The sequence below is a fragment of the Leptodactylus fuscus genome, chromosome 2, assembly GCF_031893055.1.
Source record: "Leptodactylus fuscus isolate aLepFus1 chromosome 2, aLepFus1.hap2, whole genome shotgun sequence".
NCBI classification, from domain to species: domain Eukaryota; kingdom Metazoa; phylum Chordata; class Amphibia; order Anura; family Leptodactylidae; genus Leptodactylus; species Leptodactylus fuscus.
Genome location: NC_134266.1, coordinates 278,142,499 through 278,163,045, shown reverse-complemented (window position 1 = coordinate 278,163,045; position 20,547 = coordinate 278,142,499). Strand labels below are relative to the sequence as shown.

At 46.1% G+C, this 20,547-nt stretch overlaps 2 protein-coding genes across 2 annotated transcripts in view; both read left to right on the top strand.

The window, feature by feature from the left end:
• The window catches only part of LOC142194217 (olfactory receptor 52A1-like), a 31,328-nt gene extending 17,582 nt beyond the window's left edge, over positions 1-13,746 (top strand). Inside the window, exons 3-4 of the mRNA XM_075263235.1 lie at positions 11,084-11,190; positions 13,611-13,746. Of these exons, the coding sequence (XP_075119336.1) occupies positions 11,084-11,190; positions 13,611-13,746 (243 nt within the window). The remainder of the gene's footprint in view (positions 1-11,083; positions 11,191-13,610) is intronic.
• A 917-nt stretch (positions 13,747-14,663) lies between these two features.
• LOC142194216 (olfactory receptor 52A1-like) lies at positions 14,664-15,614 on the top strand. The gene has a single exon (XM_075263234.1). The coding sequence runs from the start codon at positions 14,664-14,666 to the stop codon at positions 15,612-15,614; it is 951 nt and encodes a 316-aa protein (XP_075119335.1).
• The last annotated feature ends 4,933 nt before the right edge of the window (positions 15,615-20,547 follow it).

Sequence of the window (20,547 nt, the reverse complement as noted above, 5' to 3'; positions counted from 1 at the left end):
TCATCTTACCTCCTCCCCTCCTCATGTATCTCCTCTCTATAGATCTGTAAGCTCCTATGGTCAGGAATCTTACCTCCTCCTCCCTCATGTAACACCTCTATAGATTGTAAGCCTCGCGTCAGGACTCTTACTCCTCCTCCGTCATGTATCTCCTTATAGATTGTAAGCTCCTATGGTCAGGACTCTTACTCCTCCTCCTCATGTATCTCCCTCTTATAGATTGTAAGCTCCTATGCGTCAGGACTCTTACTCCTCCTCCTCTTGTATCTCCTCTTATAGATTGTAAGCTCCTATGGTCAGGACTCTTACTCCTCCTTCCTCGTGTATCTCCTCTTATAGATTGTAAGCTCCTATGGTCAGGAACTCTTACTCCTCCTCCTCCTGTATCTCCTCTTATAGATTGTAAGCTCCTATGGTCAGGACTCTTACTCCTCCTCCTCGTGTATCTCCTCTTATAGATTGTAAGCTCCTATGGTCAGGACTCTTACTCCTCCTCCTCGTGTATCTCCTCTTATAGATTCGTAAGCTCCTATGTGGTCAGGACTCTTACTCCTCCTCCTCATGTATCTCCTCTTATAGATTGTAAGCTCCTATGGTCAGGACTCTTACTCCTCCTCCTCATGTATCTCCTCTTATAGATTGTAAGCTCCTATGGTCAGGACTCTTACTCCTCCTCCTCATGTATCTCCTCTTATAGATTGTAAGCTCCTATGGTCAGGACTCTTCTCCTCCTCCTCTTGTATCTCCTCTTATAGATTGTAAGCTCCTATGGTCAGGACTCTTACTCCTCCTCCTCAGTATCTCCTCTTATAGATTGTAAGCTCCTATGGGTCAGGACTCTTACTCCTCCTCCTCTTGTATCTCCTCTTATAGATTGTAGCTCCTATGGTCAGGACTCTTACTCCTCCTCCTCTTGTCTCTCCTCTTATAGATTGTAAGCTCCTATGGTCAGGACTCTTACTCCTCCTCCTCATGTATCTCCTCTTATAGATTGTAAGCTCCTATGGCTCAGGACTCTTTCTCCTCCTCGTGTATCTCCTCTTATAGATTGTAAGCTCCTATGGTCAGGACTCTTACTCCTCCTCCTCATGTATCTCCTCTTATAGATTGTAAGCTCCTATGGTCAGGACTCTTACTCCTCCTCCTCATGTATCTCCTCTTATAGATTGTAAGCTCCTATGGTCAGGACTCTTACTCCTCCTCCTCATGTATCTCCTCCTATAGATTGTAAGCTCCTATGGTCAGGACTCTTCCTCCTCTTCTCATGTATCTCCTCTATAGATTGTAAGCTCCTATGGTCAGGAGCTTCCTCCTCCTCCTCATGTATCTCCTCTTATAGATTGTAAGCTCCTATGGTCAGGACTCTTACTCCTCCTCCTCATGTATCTCCTCTTATAGATTGTAAGCTCCTATGGTCAGGACTCTTACTCCTCCTCCTCATGTATCTCCTCTTATAGATTGTAAGGCTCCTATGGTCAGGACTCTTACTCCTCCTCCTCATGTATCTCCTCTTATAGATTGTAAGCTCCTATGGTCAGGACTCTTACTCCTCCTCCTCATGTATCTCCTCTTATAGATTGTAAGCTCCTATGGTCAGGACTCTTACTCCTCCTCCTCTTGTATCTCCTCTTATAGATTGTAAGCTCCTATGGTCAGGACTCTTACTCCTCCTCCTCTTGTATCTCCTCTTATAGATTGTAAGCTCCTATGGTCAGGACTCTTCCTCCTCCTCCCTCGTGTATCTCCCTCTATAGATTGTAAGCTCCTATGGTCAGGACTCTTACTCCTCCTCCTCGTGTATCTCCTCTTATAGATTGTAAGCTCCTATGGTCAGGACTCTTACTCCTCCTCCTCGTGTATCTCCTCTTATAGATTGTAAGCTCCTATGGTCAGGACTCTTACTCCTCCTCCTCGTGTATCTCCTCTTATAGATTGTAAGCTCCTATGGTCAGGACTCTTACTCCTCCTCCTCATGTATCTCCTCTTATAGATTGTAAGCTCCTATGGTCAGGACTCTTACTCCTCCTCCTCATGTATCTCCTCTCTATAGATTGTAAGCTCCTATGGTCAGGACTCTTACTCCTCTCCTCATGTATCTCCTCTTATAGATTGTAAGCTCCTATGGTCAGGACTCTTACTCCTCCTCCTCATGTATCTCCTCTTATAGATTGTAAGCTCCTATGGTCAGGACTCTTACTCCTCCTCCTCATGTATCTCCTCTTATAGATTGTAAGCTCCTATGGTCAGGACTCTTACTCCTCTCCTCCTCATGTATCTCCTCCTTATAGATTGTAAGCTCCTATGGTCAGGACTCTTACTCCTCCTCCTCATGTATCTCCTCTTTATAGATTGTAAGCTCCTATGGTCAGGACTCTTCCTCCTCTCCTCATGTATCTCCTCTTATAGATTGTAAGCTCCTATGGTCAGGACTCTTCCCTCCTCCTCCTCGTGTATCTCCTCTTATAGATTGTAAGCTCCTATGGTCAGGACTCTTCCTCCTCCTCCTCGTGTATCTCCTCTTATAGATTGTAAGCTCCTATGGTCAGGACTCTTACTCCTCTCTCCTCATGTATCTCCTCTTATAGATTGTAAGCTCCTATGGTCAGGACTCTACTCCTCCTCCTCATGTATCTCCTCTTATAGATTGTAAGCTCCTATGGTCAGGACTCTTACTCCTCCTCCTCATGTATCTCCTCTTATAGATTGTAAGCTCCTATGGTCAGGACTCTTCCTCCTCTCCTCATGTATCTCCTCTTATAGATTGTAAGCTCCTATGGTCAGGACTCTTCCTCCTCCTCCTCATGTATCTCCTCTTATAGATTGTAAGCTCCTATGGTCAGGACTCTTACTCCTCCTCCTCGTGTATCTCCTCTTATAGATTGTAAGCTCCTATGGTCAGGTCTGTTCCTCCTCCTCCTCATGTATCTCCTTTATAGATTGTAAGCTCCTATGGTCAGGACTCTTACTCCTCTTCCTCGTGTATCTCCTCTTATAGATTGTAAGCTCCTATGGTCAGGACTCTTACTCCTCCTCCTCAGTAGTATCTCCTCTTATAGATTGTAAGCTCCTATGGTCAGGACTCTTACTCCTCCTCCTCGTGTATCTCCTCTTATAGATTGTAAGCTCCTATGGTCAGGACTCTTACTCCTCCTCCTCATGTATCTCCTCTTATAGATTGTAAGCTCCTATGGTCAGGACTCTTACTCCTCCTCCTCATGATATCTCCTCTTATAGATTGTAAGCTCCTATGGTCAGGACTCTTACTCCTCCTCCTCGTGTATCTCCTCTTATAGATTGTAAGCTCCTATGGTCAGGACTCTTACTCCTCTCCTCGTGTATCTCCTCTTATAGATTGTAAGCTCCTATGGTCAGGACTCTTACTCCTCCTCCTCATGTATCTCCTCTTATAGATTGTAAGCTCCTATGGCTCAGGACTCTTCCTCCTCCTCGTGTATCTCCTCATATAGATTGTAAGCTCCTATGGTCAGGACTCTTACTCCTCTCCTCGTGTATCTCTCTTATAGATTGTAAGCTCCTATGGTCAGGACTCTTACTCCTCCTCCTCGTGTATCTCCTCTTATAGATTGTAAGCTCCTATGGTCAGGACTCTTACTCCTCCTCCTCATGTATCTCCTCTTATAGATTGTAAGCTCCTATGGTCAGGACTCTTACTCCTCCTCCTCGTGTATCTCCTCTTATAGATTGTAAGCTCCTATGGTCAGGACTCTTACTCCTCCTCCTCGTGTATCTCCTCTTATAGATTGTAAGCTCCTATGGTCAGGACTCTTACTCCTCCTCCTCATGTATCTCCTCTAATAGATTGTAAGCTCCTATGGTCAGGACTCTTACTCCTCCTCCTCATGTATCTCCTCTTATAGATTGTAAGCTCCTATGGTCAGGACTCTTACTCCTCCTCCTCGTGTATCTCCTCTTATAGATTGTAAGCTCCTATGGTCAGGACTCTTACTCCTCCTCCTCTTGTATCTCCTCTTATAGATTGTAAGCTCCTATGGTCAGGACTCTTACTCCTCCTCCTCTTGTATCTCCTCTTATAGATTGTAAGCTCCTATGGTCAGGACTCTTACTCCTCCTCCTCATGTATCTCCTCTTATAGATTGTAAGCTCCTATGGTCAGGACTCTTACTCCTCCTCCTCATGTATCTCCTCTTATAGATTGTAAGCTCCTATGCTCAGGACTCTTCCTCCTCCTCGTGTATCTCCTCTTATAGATTGTAAGCTCCTATGGTCAGGACTCTTACTCCTCCTCCTCATGTATCTCCTCTTATAGATTGTAAGCTCCTATGGTCAGGACTCTTACTCCTCCTCCTCATGTATCTCCTCTTATAGATTGTAAGCTCCTATGGTCAGGACTCTTACTCCTCCTCCTCATGTATCTCCTCCTATAGATTGTAAGCTCCTATGGTCAGGACTCTTCCTCCTCTTCCTCATGTATCTCCTCTTATAGATTGTAAGCTCCTATGGTCAGGGCTGTTCCTCCTCCTCCTCATGTATCTCCTCTTATAGATTGTAAGCTCCTATGGTCAGGACTCTTACTCCTCCTCCTCATGTATCTCCTCTTATAGATTGTAAGCTCCTATGGTCAGGACTCTTACTCCTCCTCCTCTTGTATCTCCTCTTATAGATTGTAAGCTCCTATGGTCAGGACTCTTACTCCTCCTCCTCGTGTATCTCCTCCTATAGATTGTAAGCTCCTATGGTCAGGACTCTTACTCCTCCTCCTCGTGTATCTCCTCTTATAGATTGTAAGCTCCTATGGTCAGGACTCTTACTCCTCCTCCTCATGTATCTCCTCTTATAGATTGTAAGCTCCTATGGTCAGGACTCTTACTCCTCCTCCTCATGTATCTCCTCTTATAGATTGTAAGCTCCTATGGTCAGGACTCTTACTCCTCCTCCTCGTGTATCTCCTCCTATAGATTGTAAGCTCCTATGGTCAGGACTCTTACTCCTCCTCCTCATGTATCTCCTCCTATAGATTGTAAGCTCCTATGGTCAGGACTCTTACTCCTCCTCCTCATGTATCTCCTCTTATAGATTGTAAGCTCCTATGGTCAGGACTCTTCCTCCTCCTCCTCATGTATCTCCTCTTATAGATTGTAAGCTCCTATGGTTAGGACTCTTACTCCTCCTCCTCATGTATCTCCTCTAATAGATTGTAAGCTCCTATGGTCAGGACTCTTACTCCTCCTCCTCCTGTATCTCCTCTTATAGATTGTAAGCTCCTATGGTCAGGACTCTTACTCCTCCTCCTCATGTATTTCCTCTAATAGATTGTAAGCTCCTATGGTCAGGACTCTTACTCCTCCTCCTCATGTATCTCCTCTAATAGATTGTAAGCTCCTATGGTCAGGACTCTTACTCCTCCTCCTCATGTATCTCCTCCTATAGATTGTAAGCTCCTATGGTCAGGACTCTTACTCCTCCTCCTCATGTATCTCCTCCTATAGATTGTAAGCTCCTATGGTCAGGACTCTTACTCCTCCTCCTCATGTATCTCCTCCTATAGATTGTAAGCTCCTATGGTCAGGACTCTTACTCCTCCTCCTCATGTATCTCCTCCTATAGATTGTAAGCTCCTATGGTCAGGACTCTTACTCCTCCTCCTCATGTATCTCCTCTTATAGATTGTAAGCTCCTATGGTCAGGACTCTTACTCCTCCTCCTCATGTATCTCCTCTTATAGATTGTAAGCTCCTATGCTCAGGACTCTTCCTCCTCCTCGTGTATCTCCTCTTATAGATTGTAAGCTCCTATGGTCAGGACTCTTACTCCTCTTCCTCGTGTATCTTCTCTTATAGATTGTAAGCTCCTATGGTCAGGACTCTTACTCCTCCTCCTCGTGTATCTCCTCTTATAGATTGTAAGCTCCTATGGTCAGGACTCTTACTCCTCCTCCTCATGTATCTCCTCTAATAGATTGTAAGCTCCTATGGTCAGGACTCTTACTCCTCCTCCTCGTGTATCTCCTCTTATAGATTGTATGCTCCTATGGTCAGGACTCTTACTCCTCCTCCTCGTGTATCTCCTCTTATAGATTGTAAGCTCCTATGGTCAGGACTCTTACTCCTCCTCCTCATGTATCTCCTCTAATAGATTGTAAGCTCCTATGGTCAGGACTCTTACTCCTCCTCCTCATGTATCTCCTCTTATAGATTGTAAGCTCCTATGGTCAGGACTCTTACTCCTCCTCCTCATGTATCTCCTCCTATAGATTGTAAGCTCCTATGGTCAGGACTCTTACTCCTCCTCCTCTTGTATCTCCTCTTATAGATTGTAAGCTCCTATGGTCAGGACTCTTACTCCTCCTCCTCTTGTATCTCCTCTTATAGATTGTAAGCTCCTATGGTCAGGACTCTTACTCCTCCTCCTCATGTATCTCCTCTTATAGATTGTAAGCTCCTATGGTCAGGACTCTTACTCCTCCTCCTCATGTATCTCCTCCTATAGATTGTAAGCTCCTATGGTCAGGACTCTTACTCCTCCTCCTCATGTATCTCCTCTTATAGATTGTAAGCTCCTATGCTCAGGACTCTTCCTCCTCCTCGTGTATCTCCTCTTATAGATTGTAAGCTCCTATGGTCAGGACTAATACTCCTCCTCCTCATGTATCTCCTCTTATAGATTGTAAGCTCCTATGGTCAGGACTCTTACTCCTCCTCCTCATGTATCTCCTCTTATAGATTGTAAGCTCCTATGGTCAGGACTCTTACTCCTCCTCCTCATGTATCTCCTCCTATAGATTGTAAGCTCCTATGGTCAGGACTCTTCCCCCTCTTCCTCATGTATCTCCTCTTATAGATTGTAAGCTCCTATGGTCAGGACTCTTACTCCTCCTCCTCATGTATCTCCTCTTATAGATTGTAAGCTCCTATGGTCAGGACTCTTACTCCTCCTCCTCATGTATCTCCTCTTATAGATTGTAAGCTCCTATGGTCAGGACTCTTACTCCTCCTCCTCATGTATCTCCTCTTATAGATTGTAAGCTCCTATGGTCAGGACTCTTACTCCTCCTCCTCATGTATCTCCTCTTATAGATTGTAAGCTCCTATGGTCAGGACTCTTACTCCTCCTCCTCATGTATCTCCTCTTATAGATTGTAAGCTCCTATGGTCAGGACTCTTACTCCTCCTCCTCATGTATCTCCTCTTATAGATTGTAAGCTCCTATGGTCAGGACTCTTACTCCTCCTCCTCTTGTATCTCCTCTTATAGATTGTAAGCTCCTATGGTCAGGACTCTTACTCCTCCTCCTCGTGTATCTCCTCTTATAGATTGTAAGCTCCTATGGTCAGGACTCTTCCTCCTCCTCCTCGTGTATCTCCTCCTATAGATTGTAAGCTCCTATGGTCAGGACTCTTACTCCTCCTCCTCATGTATCTCCTCTTATAGATTGTAAGCTCCTATGGTCAGGACTCTTACTCCTCCTCCTCATGTATCTCCTCTTATAGATTGTAAGCTCCTATGGTCAGGACTCTTACTCCTCCTCCTCATATATCTCCTCTTATAGATTGTAAGCTCCTATGGTCAGGACTCTTACTCCTCCTCCTCGTGTATCTCCTCTTATAGATTGTAAGCTCCTATGCTCAGGACTCTTACTCCTCCTCCTCGTGTATCTCCTCTTATAGATTGTAAGCTCCTATGGTCAGGACTCTTACTCCTCCTCCTCATGTATCTCCTCTTATAGATTGTAAGCTCCTATGGTCAGGACTCTTACTCCTCCTCCTCATGTATCTCCTCCTATAGATTGTAAGCTCCTATGGTCAGGACTCTTACTCCTCTTCCTCATGTATCTCCTCTTATAGATTGTAAGCTCCTATGGTCAGGACTCTTACTCCTCCTCCTCATGTATCTCCTCTTATAGATTGTAAGCTCCTATGGTCAGGACTCTTACTCCTCCTCCTCATGTATCTCCTCTTATAGATTGTAAGCTCCTATGGTCAGGACTCTTCCTCCTCTTCCTCATGTATCTCCTCTTATAGATTGTAAGCTCCTATGGTCAGGACTCTTCCTCCTCCTCCTCGTGTATCTCCTCTTATAGATTGTAAGCTCCTATGGTCAGGACTCTTCCTCCTCCTCCTCGTGTATCTCCTCTTATAGATTGTAAGCTCCTATGGTCAGGACTCTTACTCCTCCTCCTCATGTATCTCCTCTTATAGATTGTAAGCTCCTATGGTCAGGACTCTTACTCCTCCTCCTCATGTATCTCCTCTTATAGATTGTAAGCTCCTATGGTCAGGACTCTTCCTCCTCTTCCTCATGTATCTCCTCTTATAGATTGTAAGCTCCTATGGTCAGGACTCTTCCTCCTCCTCCTCATGTATCTCCTCTTATAGATTGTAAGCTCCTATGGTCAGGACTCTTACTCCTCCTCCTCGTGTATCTCCTCTTATAGATTGTAAGCTCCTATGGTCAGGTCTGTTCCTCCTCCTCCTCATGTATCTCCTTTTATAGATTGTAAGCTCCTATGGTCAGGACTCTTACTCCTCTTCCTCGTGTATCTCCTCTTATAGATTGTAAGCTCCTATGGTCAGGACTCTTACTCCTCCTCCTCATATATCTCCTCTTATAGATTGTAAGCTCCTATGGTCAGGACTCTTACTCCTCCTCCTCGTGTATCTCCTCTTATAGATTGTAAGCTCCTATGGTCAGGACTCTTACTCCTCCTCCTCATGTATCTCCTCTTATAGATTGTAAGCTCCTATGGTCAGGACTCTTACTCCTCCTCCTCTTGTATCTCCTCTTATAGATTGTAAGCTCCTATGGTCAGGACTCTTACTCCTCCTCCTCGTGTATCTCCTCCTATAGATTGTAAGCTCCTATGGTCAGGACTCTTACTCCTCCTCCTCGTGTATCTCCTCTTATAGATTGTAAGCTCCTATGGTCAGGACTCTTACTCCTCCTCCTCATGTATCTCCTCTTATAGATTGTAAGCTCCTATGGTCAGGACTCTTACTCCTCCTCCTCATGTATCTCCTCTTATAGATTGTAAGCTCCTATGGTCAGGACTCTTACTCCTCCTCCTCATGTATCTCCTCTTATAGATTGTAAGCTCCTATGGTCAGGACTCTTCCTCCTCTTCCTCATGTATCTCCTCTTATAGATTGTAAGCTCCTATGGTCAGGACTCTTCCTCCTCCTCCTCATGTATCTCCTCTTATAGATTGTAAGCTCCTATGGTTAGGACTCTTACTCCTCCTCCTCATGTATCTCCTCTTATAGATTGTAAGCTCCTATGGTCAGGACTCTTACTCCTCCTCCTCGTGTATCTCCTCTTATAGATTGTAAGCTCCTATGGTCAGGTCTGTTCCTCCTCCTCCTCATGTATCTCCTTTTATAGATTGTAAGCTCCTATGGTCAGGACTCTTACTCCTCTTCCTCGTGTATCTCCTCTTATAGATTGTAAGCTCCTATGGTCAGGACTCTTACTCCTCCTCCTCATGTATCTCCTCTTATAGATTGTAAGCTCCTATGGTCAGGACTCTTACTCCTCCTCCTCATGTATCTCCTCTTATAGATTGTAAGCTCCTATGGTCAGGACTCTTACTCCTCCTCCTCGTGTATCTCCTCTTATAGATTGTAAGCTCCTATGGTCAGGACTCTTACTCCTCCTCCTCGTGTATCTCCTCTTATAGATTGTAAGCTCCTATGGTCAGGACTCTTACTCCTCCTCCTCGTGTATCTCCTCTTATAGATTGTAAGCTCCTATGGTCAGGACTCTTACTCCTCCTCCTCGTGTATCTCCTCTTATAGATTGTAAGCTCCTATGGTCAGGACTCTTACTCCTCCTCCTCGTGTATCTCCTCCTATAGATTGTAAGCTCCTGTGGTCAGGACTCTTACTCCTCCTCCTCATGTATCTCCTCCTATAGATTGTAAGCTCCTATGGTCAGGACTCTTACTCCTCCTCCTCATGTATCTCCTCTTATAGATTGTAAGCTCCTATGGTCAGGACTCTTCCTCCTCCTCCTCATGTATCTCCTCTTATAGATTGTAAGCTCCTATGGTTAGGACTCTTACTCCTCCTCCTCATGTATCTCCTCTTATAGATTGTAAGCTCCTATGGTCAGGACTCTTACTCCTCCTCCTCGTGTATCTCCTCTTATAGATTGTAAGCTCCTATGGTCAGGACTCTTACTCCTCCTCCTCATGTATCTCCTCCTATAGATTGTAAGCTCCTATGGTCAGGACTCTTACTCCTCCTCCTCATGTATCTCCTCTTATAGATTGTAAGCTCCTATGGTCAGGACTCTTACTCCTCCTCCTCATGTATCTCCTCTTATAGATTGTAAACTCCTATGGTCAGGACTCTTACTCCTCCTCCTCATGTATCTCCTCTTATAGATTGTAAGCTCCTATGGTCAGGACTCTTCCTCCTCCTCCTCATGTATCTCCTCTTATAGATTGTAAGCTCCTATGGTTAGGACTCTTACTCCTCCTCCTCATGTATCTCCTCTTATAGATTGTAAGCTCCTATGGTCAGGACTCTTACTCCTCCTCCTCGTGTATCTCCTCTTATAGATTGTAAGCTCCTATGGTCAGGACTCTTACTCCTCCTCCTCATGTATCTCCTCTTATAGATTGTAAGCTCCTATGGTCAGGACTCTTACTCCTCCTCCTCATGTATCTCCTCTTATAGATTGTAAGCTCCTATGGTCAGGACTCTTACTCCTCCTCCTCGTGTATCTCCTCCTATAGATTGTAAGCTCCTATGGTCAGGGCTCTTACTCCTCTTCCTCGTGTATCTCCTCCTATAGATTGTAAGCTCCTATGGTCAGGGCTCTTACTCCTCTTCCTCGTGTATCTCCTCCTATAGATTGTAAGCTCCTATGGTCAGGACTCTTCCTCCTCCTCCTCATGTATCTCCTCTTATAGATTGTAAGCTCCTATGGTCAGGACTCTTACTCCTCCTCCTCATGTATCTCCTCTTATAGATTGTAAGCTCCTATGGTCAGGGCTGTTCCTCATCTTCCGCTTTCTGACTCTACAAAAACCTAAAAACCTAACCATTTAACCCTTTATAGACCATTGTTCTTTGATGACACAATCACTGATCTATTGTCTCCAGATTCTCGCCTTCTGCTTCTTGGCATTCGGGATGGTCATTATGTTGCCAGATGAGTGTTCTGGAGATTCCTTGGGGGACGTCTCTGAGCTCCTTGATCTTGTTCTCTGGTGACTTCGCTCCTTGTGACTGTGTCTCGATATAAGTCTGGAGACGTCGTGTCAGTAACTGCAGTAGGTTTTGCCGCGGTTGCTTTCGGTAGGTTCCTGTATTTGCTCATTAATTTTTTTAGTTTAGTTTTCTATTTAGGGATTTGAGATATTTCCGGATTTTTTCGCTGTTGTCCGGCTTAGGAGGTGACATGTTTAGGTTACAGACATCATGTTCTCCAACCTGAAGATATCAGTGCCCTGTAAGGCAATCCCTCTAAGGAACGGGACAAGTGAGGGCTCTGTGATATAGTAAGTGGTGCACCTGACGCCAGGTCATCTCCGACTATCCTCTACCATTCCTGTGATGTTTTTGAGCTAGATGATGATGTGGTTGTGGAAACAAACTAAGTTTCCATTCACGGGACGATGTGACCTCCGAGAGGTTGTCTCACATGGGGTTACTATCCAGTCTGGTGCACTTGATGACAGGGGTAAAGCTACAGGGGCCACAGCAGTAGCAGGTGCCCCATAACACATATCATATACCACTAGTCTAAACCTCACAGGGTAAAGAGGGGCCCTTTTACAGATTTTGCATTGGGGTCCCAAAATATCAAGTAAAATCTCAGTTTGATGGAAAAACCAAAGAGAATTCGCGTTCACGTTGGAGATTCTCCCATTAGAGCTGTTGATTTAGGACACAATGTGCTGAAAGTACAGGGTACAGCGAAAGTTTTTTTGAGGCATGACGCGTTTCGGCTACTTAGGCCCTTTTTCAAGTGCAAAGATTCACCATGCAATTCCAGCAAGTCTCCAAACCTTTGCAGCACACCTATCCTCACCATCTTTCTCTTCCAAAACCTTTGCTGCAAAGGTTTGGACACTTGCTGGAATTGCATGGTGAATCTTTGCACTTGAAAAAAGGCCTAAGTAGCCCGAAACGCGTCATGTCTCAATAAAACTTTTGTTGCATCCATTTGGGTGAGCGCTTCTTTGCCTGCACTTCTGAGGAGGCTGGTCCTAGTTTGATGACGCTCTGAAGTCCCCATGAGGTATCCCCAGCTGCTACCCTAATGGTCTCTACAGCTAACTATATGCTTTTTGGCTGTTGCATTTCACACAACCTCACGAGGTGATCCGCCATTGTTTGCTTGCCTATTGTTCCATTTTGTGTTCCCAAATACTACACTAGGGTTGGCTCGGTGCCCTGTCTTTTTTCTTGTTGTTGCTGAAAATACAGGGGTCTCCCAGGTCTTCGAGGTCTCCAAGATACCACAGTCCATAGAGATAGGAGACACGGTGCAAATATAGGCCAGACTGCAAATAAAGGACAGGAAAATGGATCTTGTCACACAACTTCACATGATTTCACACAAAAAGTTTTGCTTTCAGTACAGCATATTTTTCCAGCCCAGGTGCAAAAGTCGAGAACTCGCTGCAGGTTAACCTTTGTGAAATTGCTGCAAATCCGCTGTATTGGTCTAGTGGATGGTACTGCAATGAGTCCCATTCACACCCTGCAGAAAATAACCTCAGCGCAGTGTCTTGTACCGTGAGTTTGAGCCTGTCAATGACTGCTGCGTATTGGGCCCCAGCCAGGACCACCTGCACCAGAAATATGGCTGAAATGACTGCTCTTTCCTATCCTGCAACTGAGGTCATGACGCCCGGTGTGCCCATGTGACTGCTGGTGACCCCATCACAGGCCTCAGTGGTGGCCCCATGACATCACCAGCGAACAACGCGACGAGCCTCAAAAGAAGTGATGGTAGATGAGTCCATGTTTTTATTTTTGTCACCTCCCCCGGGCCTCCACCTATTACACATATATACAGCAGCCGTGGTATACATATATACAGCAGCCATCTCTAGGTATGAATTGGTTAACTCATCTCTACCATCTGCCATGAGCAAGAATAGATCAAGATGGGATTTTAGCCTTTGTAAGCAAATAATAACGTTCCCATTCACTGACATTGTGCAGAGGAATCGAAACGCAAAGTCTACTAGAAATACAACGAGAGGTTTCGGTTGTATGACTTGACATGGGCTGAAAAGTCAACCATTTATACTCAAGATCTTCAGCTGATGGAGGGGAGGTGAAAACAACCTCCATCAATCCAGGGGTGCGATAAAATTGACACCTGCCCCTGTGCCCCTTACCGGCCACCAGCCTGAAGCCTGAATCCACAGCCTACATTACTACCATTGCTCTGTATATGGTTCCTCCAGTTCCTGAGCCTTTCCTTTCCACCATTGTTGGTTCTTCCGTTTCACGACTGTCCTGACAGTGATTTTTGGTGTTTCTTGGACTTGGTGGTGAATTGAACTTCCTTCAAGTGCAAACAGTGACCTTATATTCTATGTGTAGTCCACAAACATAATAACTTATCACGTCAAATCACTTATTTCTACAGATATGTCTTGTCCCTCCTCAGCTTCCTCTTCCCAAGGTACCAGGTATGTCTCCACTTCAAAGATAGGTTTGACCAACTGAATACATTTCAAGGTAGAGCGGAGACCTTTCGTACCTCGTACCTGTGGTTAGTCCTACTGAAAAAGCCTAATATTTGACCTCATACTCACTACACTGTTCCACTAGGGCTTGGGTGCAGTAACACCTTCTAACCAGAGATGGGGGACCCAAGGGAGATGTGATAGAATAATGAACATTGATACCTCCCCTCGCCTCTCCTGGACTCCCTTATGGTGGCCAGTGCTCCATAGCAGTTCTCGTTGGTCATTTGTTGGCTGCTTCTGGCCTCCTGGGTGATGTCTCAGCCCTGAGGAATCACTGAGACCTGTAATTGGGCCCCAGCAATCACATAGGGAATGCCAATATCACGACGGGGCTCGTGACGTCCCCAGAAAGGTCCTCTCTCGTGAAAGCTGCTTGCAAAACATCATGGGGAAGCCCACCAGATCCCTGAGGTCTCATGATTCTTCTTCTCTGCCTCATCTATACAAAGTTTTGCAAAGTTCAGTTTACGAACTGGTTTGCTGATCCCTAGATATATACAAACAATAGCTCAAACAGTAAAGGACTCAGCACATGTCACCGGGGTTCTCCCAAACCATTAACCCACCCTTACAATTATCTACAGTCTTTATAATTGAGGATCAGTGAGAACCAGGTGACCTTGGGCAGCTGACCTTGCTGTATGGGTCTGGTTAAGACGGTTACTGAGGAGTCATGTCCAGAGCTGTGAACAGGGTCAGGGAACAGGAAAGGCTCAGATAGGTCATAGGGGTGAAGTGGATGGTTTCTTCTACAGTATGGATTGTTCTCTTCTTATTTTATCTTCCTACGTTGCTCCTATACAATGCAGTGTAGCCCTATAGGGAGAACATGTAGCTCAGGCCAATGCCAGCTCCATCTCAACATACTCAATACTGATTCATTCTCCTGTATCTCATCTTCAGGTTACCCATGGTCAGTCCAGCTGAGAAGGGGACAAAAGTGATGTTTGGAAACAACCCTGCAGGAGAAGATGATGATGAACTCCACCTTCTATCCCACCTACTTCCTACTGGTCGGTATTCCAGGCTTAGAACATGAACATATCTGGATCTTCATCCCTTTCTGTATCATTTATATATTTGCTTTGCTTGGAAACTTCTTAGTGATGGTCGTCATCCTCGTGTCTCCAAGACTCCACCAACCTATGTATATCTTCCTCTTCATGTTGTCATGTAATGATGTTCTTCTATGTACAAGTGTAGCCCCCAAAATATTGTCCATCTTCTGGTTCAATGACAGAGCCATTAGCTTTAATGGATGTCTTCTCCAGATGTTCTTCATTCATTCTTTCACCAGTATTGAATCTGGATTCTTGGTTTCCATGGCTTATGACCGTTACATCGCCATATATAAGCCTCTCCGATATAGCTCCATAATAACCAGGAGGCTGATAGTCAGACTGGTCATTGTCATTCTGGTCAGGGCAGTTGTTCTGGTCGGTCCTTGTCTTCTTATGATAAAGACGTTCCCTGGATTCAGGAGCAACATCATTAGACATTCCTACTGTGAGCACATGGCCGTGGTGAAGCTCGCTGACGCTGACATCCGGGTCAATAGTATATATGGTCTGTTTGTGGCTTTCACCATTCTTGGTGTCGATTTGCTCTTGATCTTCTTATCGTACATCATGATATTCAATGCCGTCTTCCGTCTTCCATCTAAAGACGCTCGTCTGAGGACCTTTAACACCTGCACCCCTCATATCTCTGTGTTTCTAAGCTTTTACACCATGGCCATATTCTCCTTCCTATCCCACCGATATGGTAAGAATATTCCACCTTATATCCACATTATCTTCTCTGACATCTACCTCCTGGTTCCACCTCTGCTCAACCCACTGGTCTATGGGATGAAGACAAACCTGATCCGTGAGGAGATCTGGAAAATCCTACAGGAACCATTCAGATGGGTCGTAAGATGAGATATGAGAATGGTTAGAGAAGGAAACATAATGAAGAAGTATAAAGTTATTAGGAATTCTTCCAATGCCTTTGGTCATGTCCTCAGGGAGGGTTGATGGGGCCAGTGTTGGTTTCTTTTGCTTTTCAGACACTTTACATTTGGACAATATGTGGCATGTGCTATAAACCTTAGCGCTACTGATCCTCTTATAGGGAAACCGTCCGGGGTCCAGGCTCAAGAGAATGAAGTTCAAGGTATATACAGGGCCCGGCAGCTAAAGCCCATCAGAGTGACCATGCAAGTAAGACAGTCCTGGTTGAAAAGAGGAACTTGCTCTAGCACCATCTTTTAGAAGGTCGCTCCCTATTGATCAATGCCTGGATTAAATACATGCTTTTATGGTCTAATAATAATATGGTCTGTTGGCTCATGTTGAATTAGTAGATCACAAATTCAACATGAGCCAACAGTGCGGTGCTGCTGCAAAAAAGGCGAATAAAATTCTGGGATGTATTAAGACAAGCATTGAATCTAGATGAAGAGAGGTCATTATTCCGCTGTCCTCTTCCCTGGTCAGACCACACCTGGAATACTGTGTACAGTTCTGGGCGCCTCAATTCAAGAAAGACAACGATATATTGGAGCAAGTCCAGAGAAGAGCAACCAAAATGGTGGAAGGTCTGCAAACCATGTCCTATGAGGAGCGGCTAAAAGAACTGGGACTGTTTAGTTTGCAGAAGAGAAGGCTGAGGGGAGATTTAATAGCAGTCTACAAATATCTGAAAGGTAGTCACAGTGCAGAGGGATCTCCCCTATTCTCATTAGCACAAGGAAGTACAAGAAGCAATGGGATGAAACTGCAGGGAAAGAGATACAGATTAGACATTAGGAAAAACTTTCTGACAGTGAGGGGAGTGAGAGAGTGGAATAGGCTGCCACGGGAGGTGGTGGGCGCTCCATCAATGGAAATCTTCAAGCGCAATCTGGATAAACATATAGCTGCAATGATTTAGGAAAACCTGCACTCGCAGGGGGTTGGACCCGATGGCCCTTCAGGTCCCTTCCAACTCTACCATAAGATAAGATAATAAGTCCCTGTATAGTGTTGTCTCACTAGAGATATACTTATACTATCCCTTCTGACCCAGTGAGCAGGAATTCCAGGATTTGGCAACATCGGCGCAGCAGAGATAAGTTTTCAGTGCAGAGTTGTCAGAGCAGATAACCTCCAACCTTGATCCCGCCAGATAAGATTGGGATAGGAATTCCAATCGTGTTCGTAAAATGTACTCGATCGACGATCGGAATCTGATCTTTTCCGATCCTGATCGCTCAACCCTAGTAGGAGAAGGTGAGTTCATGACACAGAGGGCTGATGCCAGAGAACAATAGTGTAACCCTTGACCTCTCTAGGTTGTGTGAAGCAGCCTTCTGCATCCTCAGTGTGCACCATCACAACGCGGACGACGCTGGGTGTGCATGTCCGGGACCTTTCCTCTTCCATGGTGGACACACATGTGCACTGGGTTCCATATGGATATCCTAGGTCATGTGGAGATGTTTTTGTTCCACTTTGATTTTTTTTTCTAGCTTCCCAATACATTGTACAGAATATTTATCGGTGCCCTTAGTATCGCTCTGTGAACTGACAAATAAAAGAGTTATGTCTTTGGGAAGAGGGGAGTGAAAAGCGAAAAAATAAAAATGAAATATGGTGGCATCCTGGTGGCTGAGAAGCTGGCCGGCCACAGATAAAGGGGTCTTCTGGTCATAGGATGTTATGCTATATCTACGTGCTGGCCCAACATTCTGTTCTATAGGACTGTATTGAAAAAAACAAAGCTCACGAGCAGCCCCAGGTCGAGTCCCAGAGAGCCCGGCTTATTTCTCAGTCCCCATTTACTGCTCCTCACCCCCATTCCTCCATATTCCAGTTCTCTGGTTCCTGTCCCACATTGTAGATTCTCGAGGCTGGTACGTTTCTAGGACAGGTCACACCATGTTTTGTGGCCTGGCCCTCTTCATAAAAAGCTCAGCCTGGGTTATAATTAGTAAGATTTTTCTTTGTATGACTTGTCGTTTCTTGGCATCAAAAGATGGAATCTGATCATTTGGCTCCATCACAGGGGAGAAGATAAAGGAGTTTTGCAGAAATTCTGAAAACCAAGGTCGTAAACATGTCCTGTAAGGAAGTAATGTGAACTAAGTTATAAGACAGCGCAGTCATGGTCGTAGTGGGCTCAGCCTGAGAAATACATGGAGGCAGGGATACGGGGTGACTGTAAGAGGTGATGAGCTAGAAAAGACAAGACTGATATCAGAGGACACTTGGGGATTCCTTTGGTCACCCCACGGATGGTTCCAACTTTGGGCTGCGACCTTGGCGAAGTCCTTGATAAAGTGGTGGTAATAGTTCTCTAGTCAAAGCAATGAGCAGAGTTCACTGGTGTTGGTGGCCATGAACCTGAACCTTCATATCCACAGGTCGCTCACCCTTCTTGAACATCCCATGTACCAGATACTCAACACTTTCATGGAGGAGGTTGCACTTTCAGGGTTCCATGCTCCTCCAGTCACTATGTCCAGAATTTCCTTAAGCTCCTTATCCTTGGTAGAGAAGAGGACAATGTCATACAGATGACACAGCAGCATTTTTGGTTTAGCTTCCCCACACCCAGCTCCATCAGTCTCTGTATTGTGGCTTATGTATTGTTCAAGCCAAATATGCAGTAACTCAACCAGCCACGATTAAGGTAATCTTCATGCAATCTGATTAAGTGACATACACCCATCAGTAGCCAGGTCTAGCATGGAACATATAGGGCCCAACCTAGGGTTGTCTGTGTCTCCTCAGTCCTAAGAAGGGTAAGCACTAGAGATGAGCGAATACCGTTTGATCGAGTAGGTATTCAATCGAATACTAAGGCAGTCACCCACCTTTGCCTCCTCCCAGGATCTGTTTTTGGGTCCTTTTACTCTCTCATTCTGTCCAACCACTTCACGAATCCCAGGAGCTACCAGACGACTTTGTGTGTCCTGAAGCCCATCTCCTGGCAATTTTGTGGTTGTGGACCAGCAACCCGTCCTCAGTGACGATGGCGAGACACAGTTGCCATCAGGGCAGGCTGTTGTCATGTGCGGTTTGCAGGAAGAGGAGAGGAATTGGCAGAGGAGGTGGTGGACGACGAGGACACTGACCCGACCTGGACAGGGCGGATGTCAAGCGGGGAAAGCAGTGTAGATCAGGAGGCAAGCGCAGTACCAAAAAAGGTGGCTAGAGGTAGAGGCATGTCCAGAGGCAGAGGACAGCTGCTTCACAGAAGCCAGGCCACAGCCAGCAGGGCCCAAAATGTTCCCTCTTGTAGCCAGCCTAGAAAAACTCCCCCATTGAGGCCACGTTCCACAATGGTGTGGAGATTTTTCAACGTATGCGCCAAGGACAAATTTGGTGCAGTTTGCACACTTTGCAACTCTAAACTCAGAGTAGGGGCTCTGAAAAGAGCAACCTTACCACCTCAGCCATGCGCCATCATTTGTAAGGCAAGCACCTGGCTCAGTGGGAGAGAGCAAACGCAGACAATCATCGTCTGGCATTGCCGCCGCTACCTTTCCCCGTGTTGCCAGTGCTGGTGCTGCAGTCCAGACCTTCAGCCAGGACACCTCCACATCTGCCTATGCCAGTTTGGGGTCATCACCCTTATCCTCCCCCTTTCTTGCCTCTGCTCCTTTGCCTGCACCATCATGTGCCTCTTCTCAGCAACCCACAATCTCCCAGGCGTTTGAGCGCAGGCAGAAGTACAGCGCTACCCACCCACATGCCTAAGCCTTAAACAGGCACATCTCCAAACTCCTGACCCTGGAGATATTGTTGTTCAGGCTTGTGGAGACTCCGGCCTTCCATGACCTGATGGCAGCTGTGGCACCTAGCTATGCTGTCCCTAGCTGTCACTACTTCTCCCGGTGTGCCGTCCCCGCCTTGCACCAGCACATGTCCCGTAACATCAGGCGGATCCTTAGTTCCGCACTTTGCACTAAGGTCCACTTGACTACTGACACGTGGACAAGTGCATGCGGACAAGGACACTACATCTCACTCACGGCACACTGGGTGAATGTAGTTGAGGCTGGGACCGGGTCACAAACTGGGGCGGTCTACCTCATTTACCTGCCTAACATTCCTGACAGGGGCTCTGAACCACCACCCTCCACCTCCTCCTCCGCCGTTACATCGACCCCAGCTGCGAGCTGGAAATGCTGCAACACTGGCGTGGGGAGAGACGTCAGCAGGCCGTGGTGAAGCTCCTCAGCTTGGGGGACAGACAGCATACTGCCTCTGAGGTGAGGGATGCCCTCCTCGATGAGTCGACAATGTGGTTTTCGCACCTGGGCCCAGGCATGGTCGTGTGTTATAACGGCCGGAACCTAGTAGTGGCTCTGGAGCTTGCCAGCCTCCAACACATTCCATGCCTGGCCCATGTTTTTAACTTAGTGGTGCATCAGTTTTTAAAAACTTACCCCAATATTCATGATCTACTGATGAAAGTCCAGCACTTGTGCGCCCACTTTCGTAAGTCCACAGTAGCTGCTGCTAGCCTCAGAACTCTTCTGCAATACCTCCATCTGCCTGAACACCGGCTGATGTGCGACGTCCCCACACACTGGAACTCGACGTACCACATGTTGAGCAGGGTGTGTGAGCAGCAGAGGCCCTTGATGGAGTACCATCTCCAAAACCCAAGGGTTCCTCAGAGTCAGCTCCTGCAGTTTCTGCACCATGAGTGGCCATGGATGGCAGACTTATGCGAGATCTTGCGTGTCTTTGAGGAGTCTACCAAGAGGGTCAGCTGTGATGACGCAATCGTGAGTGTCACAATCCCGCTCCTGTGTGTGATGCGAGAATCCCTCATCACCATCAGGGATAACGCATTGTACGCTGAGGAGTGGGGCATAGG

Bases quoted from the DNA above. Each gene is read 5' to 3' on its own strand.
- LOC142194216 (XM_075263234.1), top strand. From the start codon at position 14,664: ATGATGATGAACTCCACCTTCTATCCCACCTACTTCCTACTGGTCGGT.